General features: G+C 51.9%; 1 protein-coding gene across 1 annotated transcript in view; it reads left to right on the forward strand.

Moving 5' to 3' along the window:
• The window catches only part of PEPD (peptidase D), a 112086-nt gene that overhangs the window by 42045 nt on the left and 51799 nt on the right, over positions 1–18242 (forward strand). Inside the window, exons 8-9 of the mRNA XM_043599077.1 lie at positions 1482–1557; positions 2493–2539. Coding sequence (XP_043455012.1) covers positions 1482–1557; positions 2493–2539 — 123 coding nt within the window. The remainder of the gene's footprint in view (positions 1–1481; positions 1558–2492; positions 2540–18242) is intronic.

The raw sequence follows: 18242 nt of genomic DNA on the forward strand, positions 1-18242 counted from the left end.
ACCTCCAGGGCACAGGAAGCAGCTCTCTGGTCCCCAGGTGGGCTGCTCCCAGTGTCCTGGTGGAGAATCAGAGACACCTTATGATGATAAAGAGCCAAATGTCAGCCTTCAGGGACTCCTTCTCAAGAAAGAAAGGATGTTCATTTGGGAAAAGTCTCACTGGGCTCAGGGGTTTGTATTTTCCACATCCCCCAGAAAGCTTACAGTCTTAGGAGGGCGTCTCGGTGCTCCAGGATACCTTTGTCACTTCCCCGTGGCAGATGGCTGGCTGTCCCAGCTGGATGGCACCATGCAGACGGCATGAGTCAGTGGCTGACTGCGGCTACTTCTGTGCAGTCTCCAGAGGTTTGCTGCCCCTGATGGAGGTGGGGGCACCTTCGCACCATCCTTGGCCCGGGTCGGGCTTCAGGGCACAGATGGCGGCCGGACGAGAGACAGATACACTGTGAACAGAGGGGCGGGCCATCGTCAGACACTCTGGCTTTGCTGATCCAGAGGTTGCTCGAATGTGTCCCCTTCGTGAGAGGGAGGGGAGCTTTGGTGAAGCCGGCCATGGGGGATGCACCGAGGATGCTGGGCTGTTAGTGACTGGTCGCGGCCACCACTGCCCATGGCCTAGAGTTGCTTATTCGAAGTGGAGGGGTAGACAACCAGTATTTCTGTAGCTTCTCTGGTTGAGTCTTACTTGGCAATGAGATCGATTACAAAAAGACCTAAGCAGATCTGGGAAAACTAGCATGAATTTACTATGAGGACCCCAGGACCCCCTGGAGTCCAGTGGCAGGAGGCACAGCTAAGTGTCAGAAGGACAGGAGGGTCTCTGGGTTGTGCCTGCCTGCCCCACACAGCACCCCCTCTCTTCTCGTGTCTTCCTGGTCTCCTCTCTGCAGACCAGCTGTTTCCACAATTCTTACCTGCACTCACAGCTGGAAGTGGCTGCACCACCTGCTCTCCCCACTCCCACCCCTGGCTCAGAGTCAGGGGGTATTCCTGGGCTGCCCCGAGGTCAGGCGGGTGGGGTAGGGAGGAAACGGGAGACCTCTTCAGCGAACTGGGCAGAGCCCCGGAGTCAGCACAGTTGATTCAGGTCTAAGAGCCTTGCCAGGTAGATTTTATCCCTCTTATGGATGGGGAAACTGAGTCTCAGTGAGGCAGGGCGTGTCTGGCTACAGAATCTGGGCCTCTTCCACCACCCACGGTGGGTTCCAGATCTTGAAACTGGAAACAGCCTGCACGCCCAAGGCTGGCATTAAATCAGGATGGGCAGTACTTAGCGCAGCGTATCCGTCCTGGGCCTTCGCGGTCCATCTGCAGCCTGGCTGGGCGCGAGCCGGCCCTGTGGTCCTTCCCAGGCTGTGCAAGGTGTGACGGGCCCCGAGGTCTCCCTGGCGGGGGTGCGTGGGGTGGAGGCAGTGGTGGAGGGGCTCGTTCAGCCAGCCCCTGCTGGGAGTCACTGACCTGCCGCTTTGTTCTCTCTGAAGCCGAGTCTTTAAAACGGACATGGAGCTGGAGGTTTTGCGTTACACCAACAGAATCTCCAGTGAGGCCCACCGGGAGGTAAGTTGGGCACAGGCTCGTTGGGGTGCTGGTAGCTGGGGTGGGTGAGTGGTGTTGCTCTGAGCAGGGCAGGAGGGCCCCATTGGGATGGGTGGTCTTGGGGAGCTTTAGTCCCAAGTGCCCCATGAACAGGCAGCAGGTGTCCCTTCCAGCAGAGACTCGTGATGGCTCTTCTCTCTTCCCCCATGGGGGCAGGGACAACAGAGGCTCTGCCCCTCTTCCTCACATTAAGGCACCCACCCTCAGGGCATCTCCCAGCCACAAGTCCCCCACTTCCAAGAGGGCAGGGCTCTCCTTCCCAGCACTCCGGCAGGTTCCAGCTGCTTTTCAAGACTCTCTCATCCTCACCCATGATTCAAGCACATGGATTACTGTCCTCCATTTTCCAAAAACTGTCCTCCTTCCCAAACCTTCCCACTTTACCTGAGGAGCCAGAGCAAGTAAGGAGGCGCATTTCTTGCAGGACGGTCAGGGTGACGGGTGGCCTGGTGCCTGCTTAGTGGTGGTCGTGGCTTTGTGCGTTTGTGAGCCACAGCCTCTTGTATGCGTTTCATTTTCTGCACGTTCTATGACGGCTAAACAAAGGAAACCTTTTAGGACGGTCACTGTCGCTCTCTGAGCATCAAGTATTCACCAGGCATCTGGATTAAATCTTTGCCGCCCTCGGTCTGCCGCTGCCTGTGCCGTAGAGCTGGGTACTGGATGCCCACTGGCTTCCAAATGGAAGTGCTCCAGAGTGGTTTAAATAAACTGTGCGGCTTTCGGAGCTTTAAAAAAGTTCTAATTTGTTACATTTCTGCACCACTGTGTGCACATATCACTCTTTTTTTTTTTTCAAAGAAGAGATTCTTTTGAAAAAGTGCTATACATTATTTATAAGGCAGTGTTACTTATCTCCTTAATACAAATGTCTTTGCTTAATATCCATCCTCCAGGTAATGAAGGCTGTAAAAGTGGGAATGAAAGAATATGAGATGGAAAGGTAAGCTGCCGTGTTTCTCTGGGTAAAGATTAAAATGTAAAAAACAGTAATTTATGTTCCCTGAGCAAGTAACAGATGAGGCGCCACAGCCCCGCGCACAGATTGAGTGGGGATCGTGAGCAGGGCTTTGGCATCGTGGGCAGAGGATTTGTCTTCCGACTGTGGCCACCTCCCCGGCTCTCGGCGGAGTGTTTGATGGTAATGGTCTCTGATTACTTTTCAGGATGGTTTAGTGCCCCATCATTCCACTCTTGGACTTTGTTTCTGCAATTTGCAGGAAACTTTACCAAATAGCTGCTATTGTGACTCTGAAAGCCGCTAGTAAAGAAAGCTTGCCATTTTTATGTGTAAACACTGCCATTATGTCTGCTGTGCTTGGATGACTGGGTCGAGGAATGGTTAAGTGGCTCGTAAAGCATTCTGGAGAACTCCATTGACCTTGGGCTCCAATTAGGCTATAGCGCCCCACTGGAGCGCTTCCCGGGGCTGCCCAGCATGAGGGGTGTGGCCTGGCCAGCGCCTCAGCCCCTCTTCAAGACCCAGGGGTCAGCAGGTTGCTGCCCATGGCATGAGGAAGCCCTTGGGTCAGACCCAAACTGCTCCTGTGGCTCTCCTCCCACCCAGGTCCTGGGGCAGGAGGCCCCCAGTCCCGGGTCTCCCGCCAGTGACAGTACCGTCTAGAAGCTCCACTGGGGAGAGGACACCCCCTGTGATATAATAAGAAACACATATTTGGTCTCTGCCCCCATCTCCTGGCACAGAGCTTCTAGAACCCTTGGAATTCTTGAATTATTCATAATAAGCCCCTTTCAAGGGCACCTGAGTTTATGCTAATATGGTGACTTGTGGAAGGTGGGCGCTGGTTGCTGGAGGAACCACTGCTGAGATTAGGGGGTTGGAACTTGCAGCCCCCCCTCAAACTCCAGGGAGGGGGAGAGCGGCTGGAGGTGGACTTCTGACCAGTGATTTACTCAGTCGTGCCTGCAGAAGGGAACGTGCATAGAAACCTTACACAGTGGGGTTGGTGGACACGTGGGGGGGGGTGCTGGAAGGGTGGCGACCTGGAGGGGGCATGGAAGCTCCTTGCCCTTCCCCCATACTTTGCTCTGTGCCTCCCTCTTCTGTTTGGCTCTTCTTGAGTCGTATCCTTTCTAATAAAGTGGTGATAGTAAGTAAAACACTTTCCTGGGTTCTGTGAGCCATTCTAGCAAATTATCAAACCCAAGGGAGGGGGTCACAGAAACCCCCAGTTTATAGCCAGTCAGCCAGAAGTACCAGAGGCCTGGACTTGTGATTGGTGTCTGGAGTGGGGGCAGGCTTGTGGGACTGGAAGGTCTGTACTCACTCTGGCCGTTCATGTCAGAATTAAATTGTAGGACGTCCATTTGGTGACCACAGAGAATTGGAAGATTGCTCGCTGTCACTCACATTTGGTGTCAGAAGTATACATACAGAAAAGAGTTTCACCTTTATGCTGCCTGCCCCATGGCGGGGTGCCCCTTGTACGGGTTTGGTACTGTCACCCCTTCCCCACTTTGCTGAGTCCACCCGGGTGCTCTCGGGGCCCGCTGTGCCTCCACGTCCCTCTCTCAGCCTTTGTGGCCTGCCTGCTTTGTCAGTGTGGGGTGAGGCTGAAGTGCAGACAGAATCAGCAGTGGACGCTGTGGGCATTTCTGTTCACCTCGTGTGGCTTGGGGATCAGCATCATTTTCAAAGTCTAACCCTGAAAGAAGTCCAGAACAGAGGGCCTCTGTGTTTCTCTCCTCTTACCCCGAGTAGTGAGAGGTTAACATGGCCTTGAGAGCCCTTGTTGCTGTGCAGTCCCAGGAGGGGGCACGGAACAAGTGCTTCATCAAGGACCCAGCTCTGTCACGCTGGAGGAGGACAGGGACAGGCACGCAGAGCTGTCCCAGCTTTTGCCTCCACGTGGTCTGCTGCAGTGCGGTATCTGCTCTGGTAGTCCCGCGGCCCCTGCCCCCCCGCCAGGATCAGGGCCAGGAGGGGTTCTACAGGGCTACCTGGGAGGTGGGCCAGGCAGCGGTCCCCCAGATTGGCACTGCCCCCACAAATCTGTTCCCCGCTGAATCGGCCCATAGCTGATGCCTCAAATAAAAATAACCCAGAAATTAGAGCAGGACTAGCTTGCCCCAGGGTGGAGCCCTAACGTCTACTGTGCGGTGGCAGCCCCGAGTCCTAAGCTGCCGGAAGTCCAGCTCCAAAGCTGGCTCCTGGGAGGGACATGAGCTGCCCTCCCACCCACTGTCCAGAGCCTGAGGCCGCTGCAGCCCAGGTGGGCCTGTGTGTGAGCTCTGGCCAGCGGCCCTCGGAATGCTTCCCCCAGCTCCTTGCTCCCCGACCCAAGGCAGTGCAGGGTTTTTTTTTTTCTCTTTTCATGAGAAAGTTCAGAAATCCACCACCCTATGCAAAAAGAGAAAAGAATAATATAATGAGCCTGAAAGTCCCCAGCAGAGTTTGTGTTTCCTTTTGTTTTGCTATAGTTATATTTAAAACCAACCCCCACGGGGCACCTGGGTGGCTCACTCAGTTAAGCGTTCCACTTCGGCTCAGGTCATGATCTCACGGTTTGTGGGTTCGAGCCCCGCGTCAGGCTCTGTGCTGACAGATTGGAGCCTGGAGCGTGCTTCGGATTCTGTGTCTCCCTGTCTCTCTGCCCCTCCCCCCCCCCCAAATATAAATAGACATTAAAAAAAGTTAAAACCAACTCCAGACATGATGTCATTTCACCTGTACATACAGCAGTAGGTGTCTCAGCTGATGAGGGTTTTTTTCCCTTTATGTAACCACCACATCATTACCACATCTAACCAAATTAACAGTAATTCCTTAATCTTACTAATACCTAGTCCACGCTGGTCTGTTTGCATCAAGATCCGGAGTCTCCACGTTGAGTTTGGCTGTTCTTTGAAGGGGTCTTGGTTAAGCTGAGCTCTGGGGACACCATACCTTCGTCTTCAAACTGCTCAGTGCCCCCGCCCTCCAGTCCCTTGGCCCCACGGCCGCCTCCTCTGTGGATCAGAAACATGAGCCTGAAGCTCACAGCAGAGCAGCTGTCCTGAGGATGCCAAGTGGCATTAATTCAGCTTGACTGGATGCACCAGGTGTGCATGCTATCGTGCACCTACTGTATGCCTTGCACACGCTACGGCTGGCTGCAGGAGGTGCACATGGGAAGCTGAGAACAGGGACGTTCCTGGGGCACAGCACTGGGGGATTGGGACTGTGCTGGGGAAAAGCTGAGGCAGAGACGATGAGAACCAGGCGGAATCTGTTCCTGGAGGACAGGTGAGCAGGGTGACCTTTGGGGGCTGAGGGTGTCACCCCCGAAGGCAGTGGGAAGATGGTTGTCATTGTTAACCTTTGGGATGTCCCAGGCCAGATTTGAGGAGGCCAGTGCCAGCTGAAGCCCCTGGGGACACGTGCTGTGGTGAGATGGGCTGATTTCTCTCTGCCTCAAGCTTCCTCCCCACAGGCACGTTTCTCTGTCATTGCCCGGGTGACTCTGTGACACAGTTTTGTGGTTGGTGTCCTTGGGAGGCTGGAGGCTTCTTGAAGTCCTGTCTCCTTTATCCCCAGTGTCTGCCCCACAGTTGGTGTCAGGAGATATGTGTGGGTGAGTTGGATGGATGGATGCGAGAGAGAAGAAAATGTCCTGAGCTATTTTTTGCTGTCCTCTATGCCACCATGAACTTTGAGAATTCTTTTCTTAACTAGGTGGGGAGTATAAAATCCTCTCTAAAGCAGGTATTGTTTCCCCATGGGGTGTGGCCCTTTTAATGCCAGGATGGACCGATGCCCGGGAAGGCCCAGGGAGCCCAGGTTCCTGTGCAGGCTGCTGACCCACGGGCCCAAAACAGCATCCCTGGAACCTGCTGGACATTGTGCCAGGAGCCTGACCAGCCCCACAGAGGGACACAGGGCAAGACGAGCAAGGACTCCTGTGTGTCAGGACTTGGGGGCAGGGTGGGAGCCTGCCCAGGGGATGGGGGGTTGAGACGGGCTGATTTTCTCAGAAGAGGGCAGACCATCAGGGCAGTGGTGCCCAGACTCAGGCCAAAGAGATGCTGGCCTGGAAACCCGGTCCTCATCTTTGTTTGTCTGTTTTATAATCAAAGGTTTGTTATAAAATCTTGAGGGCATGTTAAAAGGAAAAGTGAGCTGATGGCGTTTATTAGGATCCCCCTCTCCTCTGGGCTGTGCCTGTGAGTAGGGTTTTCAGAGGGAACGAACATCATTTTCTGCAGTTGAGGTATAGTAAATTGTGTTAAAGCGAGAAGACGTTAATGTGTGGGTAAATCGGGCGCCAAGGGCACCTGAGTGCAGGCCCAACCAGGCTGTCCATTTTACCGCCTCATATTATTTCACGTTAAGAGGCGTAACCAGCTTGTAGCCGGCTGGTGTGGGGCTGGCGGCAGAACCAGTTACCTGCAAACGCTAATTTAGAGCAGGCTCAATTGGCTGCGTAAGCAGGTCCCGGCTCACGTTTGCCACAAGGAGATTAATAACGATGTTTTGGACAGCCTGGGACCTTAATTGAAATTATGCTTTCTCTCCAGGCTGTGAATGGGGCATTTGGGGCTCTCCCGTGACCACTTCCGTGGGGGTCGTGGGAGGGATTTAAAGGCAGAAGGTCTGTGAGGTGTGCTGGGGGACTGCGTGGCTGTCCGTCCTCCTCCCCGGGTTGGGGTCCTTCTTGGCAGACGCCCCCGACCCTGCCTGGGGACTCTTGACAAGGCCTGGGTTTTCCCCTGCTGTTGTGTCCCCACAGCAGCCCACACCAGTAGCCTCCTTGGTTGCTAAAGAACTCGCTCCGCTGTGCTGGCCACTCTGAGGTCGTCTTACCTCCCCTGCCCTCCGGCAGGACCGAGCGAGTCACGATTCTGTGCGCTTGGTGTGCCCTCTGAGTGCAGACCGGGCATGGGAGATGGGGGCCAAGCGGAAGGGTCTCCTCCCCTGACGCTGTGCGCCCGTGTGTGCACGCACACAGACATCACCCACTGACACCACACACACTCCCCACAGACCTATACACCCCCCACACCATCCACCTATACCACGCATACATATGCCACACATACGCACACTACACGCCCCATCACTCACACCACACAGACGCACGTATCACACACACAGTTACAAAGTACTGTGCACACACCCCCCCCACATCGTGCACCACCTTGTACACCACACTGCTCACACACCATGTACACTCACACCTGCACCCACATATACACCACACACACACACACACACACACACTCTCTCTCTCTCTCTCTCTCTCTCTCTCTCTCTCCACGTAAGCTGTGCGGTGCTGGGTCTTTCAGTTCACCCACCCCAGGGAGCAGGTTGCAGAACCCTTGCTGTGTTGTTGTACAATAAGTCCGTTTTTTTTTTTCTTTTTTTGAGGACTAGAACGCTTAACTGCAGTGAGGATAATTGGAAGATGGGAGAGTTTTCAGGAAAACGCCACAACCACAAGTCTACTAACTCGCGGCGATTATGGCTGTAGAAACACAGGCAGCTGGCGCAGACAAGCTGCTTTTCCCTGTCCTGCCCCCTGACCCGAGCCCTAGGCCTCACCAGGCACAGGTGACCCCCCAGCTCATCCCTCACTCCCAGCTCCCCCACAGGACCCACAGACTCCCCGGCTTCTCTGTTATATCTGCAGGGGCTGCATTTCCAGGTGTCCTGAGACCGCCGGGCTTTCTCAGATTAGCTCCCTCTTTGTCCAGCCCTCCCGGTGCACTGTAATCCCCGAAGGACCATCTCTCAGGTGCCTGGACCCGCGTGCCCCACTCTGGCTCTGGGTCTTGCCGGGGGCTCTCCGTGCTGGATGTGGTGGTCAGACATGGCCCTGTATGGCTCTGGCCGTGCCCCTTATGGGTCGTGCAGAGGATCCAGGTTTCACTGGTGATGGATGTTACCAGGAAGCCCGTATTCTCCTCCTCCTTGGAGGCTGTGGAGATGTATAGCTTTCAGTCCCCTGGGAGTGGACCATCTAATGTGGTCTCCCTCTAGGCAAGCCTGGGTGTCAGTAAGGCCACCCGCAGTTTACTTTCCTCCATGAAGGTGCTAGAGTTTTGCTCGGGGCCTTTGGGGCAGGTGTGGGTCCAGTCAGCCTCTGACCCTGAGCCCCCCTGGGTGAGAACGGATGTGACAGGCCTTCTCTGTGGGCCTGGTCACTGTCGTGGGCATGTCCTGTCCCCTCCATGGCAGGCACATCCTCTCTCCACTGGCCACCTTGAGGGACGAAGCCACGGCACGGCTGGCTCATAAAGGGCCTGCTGAGACCCCAGGTCTGGGTGTGGCGGAACCCGTTCTTTGCCTTGTGTTGTGAGGCTGATGCAGGTTTCCTGCCAGCACTTCCTTGGCTGTTGGAGGCAGGCCACACTCGGCCTACCACGAGAGGGGTCAGGAAACCCCCATCTGTTTGGTACACCCTTCAGGAAGGCAGCCCACGAAACTGCACCCAGCTGGCTGTACCTCAATGAGCTGAGCGAGCCCTTTCTAAGAGGCAGGCCCACCTTGGGGAGACAATTCCTCAGTGTTCAGAACAGGCTTTGCCTCATCCTGGGCCATCCCGTACTGGGCAGGGCAGGTCCCGCGTGCCCACCAGCCTTCTGTGTCCGCACGACCAGACATGAGGGAGGGGAGTAGCTCTCTCTGTGAGGTTCAGCAGACCCCATGTCTGAAAGTGTAGCTGGGACCTTGGTGGTGGAGGGGCTGTGGGCCTCTGAGGCTTAAAGCAAGGTAGTGCGTTTTGCCCACAAGAGTAACTGGAAAATGGGTGCATTTAGGGTGCAAACAGGTCTGATATTCGGCCGGAAAATGTGGACAAAGAACCAGAGAGAAAGGCTTCCTGCAAATAAGCAGCCTGGTTGATGCAGCCCTAGTTAGAGCTTTTGGGGACAAAGCCAATAGAAATAGGCATTTACTCTTCAAATGCCGGGGAAATTGCCCCCTGAGAATCCTGGTAAGTAACAGCGGTGCCCGCAGGCATCTGTATGGATTTTCCTGTAGTATTTCACCATTGAACCCGATTCTGACCGTTGACTTCTCATAAATAGATATCATCAGCTTAAGGAAGTAGTATTTTCTTCCTGACTTATGAGAAGATTTTATCAGGAAAAGATGTTGAATTTTGTCAGATGCCTTTTTGGCATCTCCCTTGGCCTTTTTGTGTATATGTGTTTCGAGGAATTGATAAACTTTGAATTTTATGATAGTTTTGGATCACAGAAAAGTTACAAGTATATTAGCTAGTTCAGGCATACCCCATACCCATTTCCCCCTGTCGTTAACATGATTGGCACATTCGTCCAGCTCGTGGACAACGTTGACACATTATTACTATCTGAAGTCCACACTTTATTCCGTTTTCCTTACCTTTTACCTGATATTCCTTTCCTGTTCCAGGATCCCACCCAGGACACCCACTGCCTTTGGTTGTCCGGTCTCCTTAGGCTCCTCTTGGCTGTGACAGTTTCCCAGACGCCCTTACTTTTGATGACCTTGACAGTTTTGAGGCATGCTGGTCAGATACTTTGTACAAGATCCTTCAGTTTTCGTTTTTCTGATGTCTTTCTCAGGGTTACACTGGGGTCATGGGTCACTGGGAGGAAGACCACAGAAGCAGAGTGCCTCTTGGCATCGTGTCGTATCAGGGCTCCGTGCTGTCAACCTCACTTATCCCTGGTGTTGACCTCCCTCACCTAACAGGCAGCGTTTGTCAAGTTTCTCCACCATAAGCTTCTCTTTCCCCCCTCCCGTACCGCGTTGTGCTCTGTCCTCTTGGTTTGGAAGCGTCTACATATGCTGTCTGTAATTCTTCTGTGTAGGGATTTGTCTCTTCTTCTCCGCTTATGTATTTGCTGAATCACTCATTTATGGACTATTTTCTATCTATATGGACTCATAGCCGATTATTTTCTACTTTGAGTTAGAATCTGGTGTTATTTATTTTCTTGCTCCAATCATTCTAGCTTTGGGCATTGGGGGCTCTTTCAGTTAGGCTCCTGTGTCCCTCTGACATCACCCACCCCCGGTCAGTTTGCTTTCTGAGCTCTGTCTTACTTTCTGGCTCGGCAGGATGCTCCAGGCTCCTTTTGTGTGTTCCCCGCTTCAGCCCTAGAATCAGCCATTTCTCCGAGGAGCCGCGGTTCCTTTTATCGGAGCGGGGCATGAGACGCCAGGATCGGGCACTAGGTGTACCTTAGGTGGATTTTCTGCGGGGACCTCCTGGTGGGGAGCTAGTGTGGCGTCTGTGTCACGCACTGCTTCGTCACGGCGGATTTCTGCTGTAACAAGCCGCATGACTGAGGTGGGGAGGCAGTAAAGAGTGGTGGTTAGAGCACGGCCTCCGGAGACTGGTGCGCCCCGCATCTGAATACCAGTTCTGCCACTCATTGTGCCTCAGTTTCCTCATCTGGGAACAAGGTAATAACAGCATTTCATAGGATGATTCGGAGGACCCAGTGAATCATTATGTGGACAGTATGTAGAGCAGGCCTGGCATCTAGTTTGCATCACCAGGACTGTTTTGTTGTTAACTCTTTTACTATAAAGGCTCAAAGTAGAGGATCGAGCTACACATTTTTTTTTGTTTAACTCCCTTTGCCATATTTTGAGAACAGGGTTTTTGAGACTGTGATTTGGGAAGTTCTTCACATTTTTCTGTTTTCTAGAACAGTTTAGAAAGCAGAGGGGCTTTGCAACAACATGGATAGAGTTGGAGAGTATTATGCTAAGTGAAATAAGTCAGTCGGGGAAAGACAAATACCATATGATTTCACCCCTGTGGAATTTAAGAAGCAAAGCAAGCAAACAAAGGGAAGAGAGAGAGAGAGAGAGAGAGAGAGAGAGAGAGAGAAACCAAGAGACTTTTTTTTTTTTTTTTTTTTTTTTTTTTTTTTTAATGCTTATTTATTTTTGAGACAGAGAGAGACAGAGCATGAACGGGGGAGGGTCAGAGAGGGGGAGACACAGAATCCGAAACAGGCTCCAGGCTCCGAGCTGTCAGCACAGAGCCCGACGCGGGGCTCGAACTCACAGAGTGCGAGATAGTGACCTGAGCCGAAGTCGGCTGCTCAACCGACTGAGCCACCCAGGCGCCCCAGGAGACTCTTAACTATAGAGAAGAAACTGATGGTTCCAGAGGGGGATGAAATAGATGATGGGGATTAAGGAGTACGCTTGTGGTGACGAGGACTGAGGCATGTATAGGACTGTTGGATCACTTTATTGTACGCCTGAAACTCATATAATATTGTATGCTGTCTGTATTGGAATTAAAATTAAAATTAAAGAAAAAGAAGGCAAAGAGGCATGTCTATTCCTTGAACGTTTAAAGAAATCAGAACTTATTTTTCTTGGGGGGAGGATTTCTTGGACAACTTTTTCAGGTTTTCCTAAGGCATTGTTTCAGTCTGACTTTATCTTTTATTCCTCTTAGAGTTAGTATAGTACATTTTCCTGGAAGGGTGTTTTTCTTTTTTATCATTTTCTTTGTTTCTTTGTTTCTTTGTTTCTTTGTTTCTTTCTTTCAAATTTATTTTAAGAAAGAATGAATGAGGAAGGGGCAGAGAGAGGGGGACAGAGAATCTGAAGTGAGCTCTGTGCTGACAGCAGAGTCCAATGTGGGGCTTGACCCACGAACTGTGAGATCATGACCTGAGCTGAAGTCAGATGCTTAACTGACTGAGCCACCCTGGCGGCCCCATCTTTTTATTTATTTATTTTTAATTTTTTTTTTAAATTTATTTTTGAGAGCAAGAGAGACAGAGCATGAGTCGGGGAGGGGCAGAGAGAGAGAGAGAGAGAGAGAGAGAGAGAGAGAGAGACAGAATCCTAAGCAGGTTCCAGGCTCCGAGCTGTCAGCACAGAGCCCGATGCAGGGCTCGAACCCACAAACTGCGAGATTGTGACCTGAGCTGAAGTCGGACGTTTAACCGACTGAGCTGCCCAGGCGCCCCTTATCTATTTTTCTAAACTGAAGTATAGTTGACGTGTAATATTAAACTAGTTCTTGGAACGTTTTTATTCTCATCAAGAATTTTGAACTTATTAGAACCGGGTTATTTTATTATGTTAAATGTGAAAACCTGCTCTGTGTCTGTTAGTTACGTTTCCTTTCCTGTTCCTGACTGTCTGCTCTTTCTGTGTGGGGAAGCTTTGTGTGGCCACTTTGATGGTATCTTCATACAATCAGCTTCCAGATGTAATTATCAGCTCCACTGCTGATCTGCCTCCTAGATCCCCAGTTTTATGCTTGTTCCTTTCTCCTCCCTTCCTGACCTCGTTATGAACATCTGTCTTTAAACTTCTTCAGTTGAAACTTCATTTTTTCCCAATCTTCTTCTTGTTGAGTAATAAATGAATTTTGGCTCATATATTTTTGATGCTGCCTTTACCATATCCTATGAAGTTTTAGCTGATTTGATTTTTGACCTAAGAAATGGACTAAGAGCATTTCTTCTCGTTTCCAGATAGATGTGGTTGGTTAATTTTCTTGGTTAACTTTTGGTTACTGGTTTCCACTGGAGTTAGAAAATGTAGGGGCACCTGGGTGGCTCAGTCGGTTAAGCATCCGACTTAAGCGCAGGTCATGATCTCACGGTTAGTGGGTTCGAGCCCCATATTGGGCTCTGCACTGACAGCTCAGAGCCTGGAGCCTGCTTCGGATTCGATGTCTCCTTCTCTCTCTGCCCCTCCCCCACTCACACTCTGTCTCTTTCCATCTCTTGAAGACAAATAAATGTTAAAAAAAATTAAGAAAAAAAAAGTGTAGTCTATGTAAATTTTATTTTTCTTAATTTTGAGATTTTTCTTTGTGACCTATTTAAAATTATTTTTGTCAGTATTTTGTGGGATAAAATCAAACATTAAACATTTATTGGAAAATGTTAATTTTTTATTTTTAGAGTGCATGCTTTGATGTACGGTTTCTCATCTTATTCCAGTTTTCTGCCTCGTCCCTTAATCTTGTGCATTTTCTCTAGGATTAAGAGAGGTGGTTTTATGAATTCCTCTGTGGTTCTTAACAGATTTTTGTGTTTTATTCATTCCCATGGTCGTTATGTTTTTTATTGTGTATTTTACCTTTGTACAGCTTCGAGGAACCCCTGTTGACCTAATTAATCTTTTTTGTCTTGAATTTGACTTTATCTGATACTGGTTTCGATAAGTGTGTGTGTGTGTGTGTGTGTGTGTGTGTGTGTGTGTGTGTGTTTGCATTTTCCTGGTGTATCTTTGCTTACTCTTGCTTTTAACTTTCTCAGCTGCAGTTTTTGTGTTCCAGATGGAGGGCCCCTAGGTGTTAGGAGAGCCATTTGCATCCGTCTTGATGACCAGAAGGTTTCCTCTCTCATGCGCTTTGGTGCTTTCTGGCTCTGTACCGCCTTTCAGGATTTTAAATTTTTTTGTCATCCTGGAAAGTTGCTGAAGTTTTCTTTGTTCTACACATTCCACCTTTGGTGTAGAGTTACTTTTAAATTAAGAAGAAAGGCCCTGTGTTTCTCTATAGTCTCTACCTCTGTGAAAAATATCGATTCTTCACTTTGAAACATGAGACATTCAGCATGGTTTTACTCTTCATCCTCCCCCACCACCTCTGCCTTCCAGTTTTTTACGATCTGACTTCTCTTTCCAGCAGTTATTGTCAACATTTGTGTTGTTTTATAATCATGTTTCTAACAGTTCAGAATTAGCACTGTCTCACTGAATCCAGTGTGGACCCCTGTTTTGTACCATGGTTTTCCTTTCCTTGAATGCTTTCGCTTTGACCTTGCACATCGGAGAGTTTTTCTGCTGCCTCCTCTGTGAAGGATGGTTTCACTGGGTATTGAATCTTCATTCCATGAAACCATACCCTCCATTGTTGCCAGAGATCTTAGGCAAATCATCTTCTTTCTCCTTTCTAGGGAACTTTGTAATTTTCTTGCCTTGATGCTTATAGGAGTCTTTCTTTATTCTGAGGGTGACGGGATTTCCCAAGGATTGGTGCTGTTTCTTGGTGCTGGTCTGGGCTCCAGCCGTACTTAGGGTGTCAGAATCCCACCGGCCTTGCCAGCTGGCCTGAAGGCCCAGGCAAAGGCGTCCCCTTGAGAAGAGGTGTGAGTTCTTTGCATTAGCATACAGTTCTGCAGCCAGTGGTCAGCAAGGGTCTTGGGGGGTACGGAGGGCCACACGGTTCAAGTGTCGAGACATAGATCAGGTGTGTTCTGACTTAGGCCAGTGGCGGGTAGAGCATCATACGTCACACACAGACCAGATGGGGTAGAGGACACAGCAGGTTGACTGTGATCTAGGTGATAGGTCCTGTGATGTCAGCAACAGCCCTGTGGAGTTAGGAGCAGCTTGGCCACAAGCGAGGCTGGTCTGTCCATGCAGGACAGGCCAGCAGTGGTGGCTGTTTGCACACTCAAGTGGGAATATCACGCCTGTGTGTTTCCTGTTATCTCCGTGGTCACTCCCCAGGGGCATTTATCCTCTTGGGTCACGTTATCCGAGACCTGGGATACTATCATTTATCATGTCACTCTGACAGACGTCACTCCCCAGTTTCTCTGTGGCTTCCTTCTCAGTTACAGAAGCTAATGTGGTGACCTGTTTAGGGGCCAGAAGCCATGCAGACAGGATTAGAGTTGTCCCTGTGAGCCTAGGATCTGGTTCTTTTTCTTTTTTTTTTTTTTTTTTTTTTTTAATGTTCATTTATTTTGAGAGAGAGAAAACATGAGGGATGGGGGCAGAGAAGAAAGAAAGAAACCCAAGCAGGCTCCATGCTGAGCACGGTGCCCGACATGGAGCTCAATCCCACGACCCTAGGATCATGACCTGAGCCGAAATCAAGAGTGCGATGCTTAACCAACTGAGCCACCCAGGCGCCCCAAGATCTGGTTCTTTAATCTGAACAATGAAACCTTTCCTCACTTCAGGATCTTCCTTTTAAATTCCTGCTCTGCATGGGGTCCCCTGGATGCCTCCTCTGGCCCTTATCTTTTCTGTCATGATTCCCACTTCTGCACCAGTAGAAAGTTCTCCTTCTCTTCCCATTCACTTATGGTAACCGGCATACACCAGCTCTACTGCTCACTAATTATCCTTGTTTATGACTTGGCTACCACGACTTTGGTCTGGCTGTAGCAATGCTGAGCCTTCTCTTGGTGGCCGCAGGAGACCTCTTCTTCTCTGTAGCGGATCATTGAGTTGGCTGAGTTGGCTTTGGCCACACCCCATTAGCTGGCCTGCCTTCCCCTCTGGGGCCCATGTGAGACTTGCCTGTAGCTCCCGTGGGCTTCCAGAAGCTTCTGTCAGGTTAGGGTCCTGGTGGGAAGACCCTGGGTGTCCCCACTTCTCACTCCCAAGGAGGAATTTTCTAGCAAGACAAAGGCCAGAGTTTGTAAACTGGTAGCCTCTGGGCTAGACTCTAGGACATAGGCAGCTTTCCTTGGGCTCACACAGTGGGGTTTTTGGGTTTGTTCTGGTTGTTTAGCCTCAATAATGAAAACTCAGGAGACTTTTCTGGCTTTTCCTAGAAATTGAAATGGATGGTAACCTTGGGCTGAAGTTCCCAAGGAGTAGCAACCCAGTGGGCACTGAGTAGCTACAGGCACCCACCACAGACCCCACCCCACCCTGTCACTCCCCACTCCCCCCAGCGCCAGGCGGCCCTCTTCCATCACCCTTTTCATCACTCTGAGGCCGCAGCTGCTTTCAGAGTCAAGAAAGATTTCTCATACCAACGTCTCTATCAAAAGCAGGAAAAATAAGAGCCAAAGGGTCATGTATTTTAAGAAAAATGGGAGAGCTGTAGGGGGAAAAAAAGACTGTTTCTCATGTTTCGTGTGTAAATTTCTGGTTGGCTTCAGTCTTTTACAGGTTACCTGCCAGGTGCCCCCAGCCCTCACCCCCACCCCGGAAGAGCCTTTCTTTCCCTGCACCCCTTGAAGGAGCCCAGTGGCAGGCAGGAGGGGTGGGGATGCGGCCTGTGGACCCGTGTCCATCGGGGAGGGGGAGTAGTCCTGTTCAGTTCTGACCACCAGAGAGCAGGGCTCCCAAGTCCCAGGAGCGTCAGCGCAGAGCTGTCCAGTAGGAGCCTTTGTCCGGGTGTCGCGCCCAGAGTAGGCAGACAGTTGTGATCATATGGTGAGGTTTGGTGCCGGTCTTTAGAAAATTCTCATCCAGGCCTATTACATGCTGGTGCAGAAAGATGCTCCCTGTGGGAGCAATTATTCTGGGCTGGGAGTTTTCCCCTCCTAACTCAGAATTCTGTAGATGTCATGAAGGGTTGAATCCAGGAACTCAGAAAGCCCGTTTCCCTATCTGCCAGCAGGCATGTCTGCTCTTGAAACCTGGAGGTAGTTTTTGATGAAACCACAGAGAGGGATTTTCTACTTAGAGGCCCCAACAACAGGCTCTGGGTGCTGGGTTCTCTGTGAAGCCAGGCTCGTGTCCCACACAAGTCGCCCAAGGCCCCCAGCCCCGGGCCAGACCGGCTGTGGCCTGCGTCGCGGCTCCCCTCGGTCTCTGGTGTGCAGGCTAGATGGTGCGTGCAGTCAGTGCGAGCCTTCCGGCTTCCTCCAGTGGTCGTCGAAGGCCAGGCTGCCGTCCTCACCCCGGCTGCCTCCACTTGCGGCCGCCCCAGAGGAGGGTGTGGGGTCGGGGTGGCCGGTCAGAGGGGCTGGGGCAGCTCTGCCCCACTCTACTGCTGTTCTCCCGCAGCCCTCGCCGATGTGGGACCCCACACGTGGTACTTGGGTCCAGGAGAGATGCAGGCGTCTGCAAGCCAGGCCGCTGATGGCTGCTGGTGGTGGCAGGCCAGGGGGTCTGGGCTTCCACGTTGTCACCGTGGAACATCGCAGGCTCCTCCCGGGCCTCTGGGGCTGCCGCGCTCCAAGGTCTTCTCCTGCTCCCTGCTTCTCCGAGCGGAATGCGATGGCAGCCACTGCCCTTGGGCAAGACCCCGGCCGTGAAGGCTGGCTTCTCCCAGCTCCGGCACCACTCCTCACGGGCCCAGCCGGCCGCGTTCATGTTTATTCTACGGTTTTGTTAGAAAAGACGGTGCTCTGGTGGCGCAGCACAAGCGCCCGCACCTCCCCCGCCCCCTCTGCTCTTGCGTTGTGCCTTCCCCTGGGGCCGCCCTCTGTGAGTGTGCCACACACCCTCGCCAGCTGAATGGATTGCGCGTGTGACAGCACTTTGGCTCCCCTGTTCGTGAGTGGTGGTTGTTGACCTGTGTCTGGGCCTGGGCTGGGGCTGCCCCCATTTCATGACCTTCAGGAACAGCACTGTGGGCTGCCCGGGTGGGTCTTCCAGGTTTCCTGGCAAGATCCAGGTGCACTGTCCCCTGCCCTCAGCCAGGGGTGACTGGGGCTCATTGGTGGAAGGCCCTGCCCGTCCAGGCCCCCGCCACAGCACACGCCTGGTGGCTGTTAGGGGTCAGGGCCCGGCCGGACTTGGTTTTTGCTGTGTTACTTTGTCTTGCTGTTCATCCCAGCAAGAGAAGTGGGGTTTGACTGCTCTTGCTGGAGCCGGGCCGGTGGCTGTAGAGACAGACACTCTGGGCGGAGGAAGCTGATGTCGGCCGAGCACCACTTGCTCTCTTGAGGGGTGAAGGAGCCCTTTTGGGGCAGGGGTTCCTTGGGAAGATGGTACCAGCTGCAGGACTGGGAAGGAGGCCCCTCCTGGA

This window comes from Prionailurus bengalensis, chromosome E2 (genome assembly GCF_016509475.1).
Source record: "Prionailurus bengalensis isolate Pbe53 chromosome E2, Fcat_Pben_1.1_paternal_pri, whole genome shotgun sequence".
Classification (NCBI taxonomy): domain Eukaryota; kingdom Metazoa; phylum Chordata; class Mammalia; order Carnivora; family Felidae; genus Prionailurus; species Prionailurus bengalensis.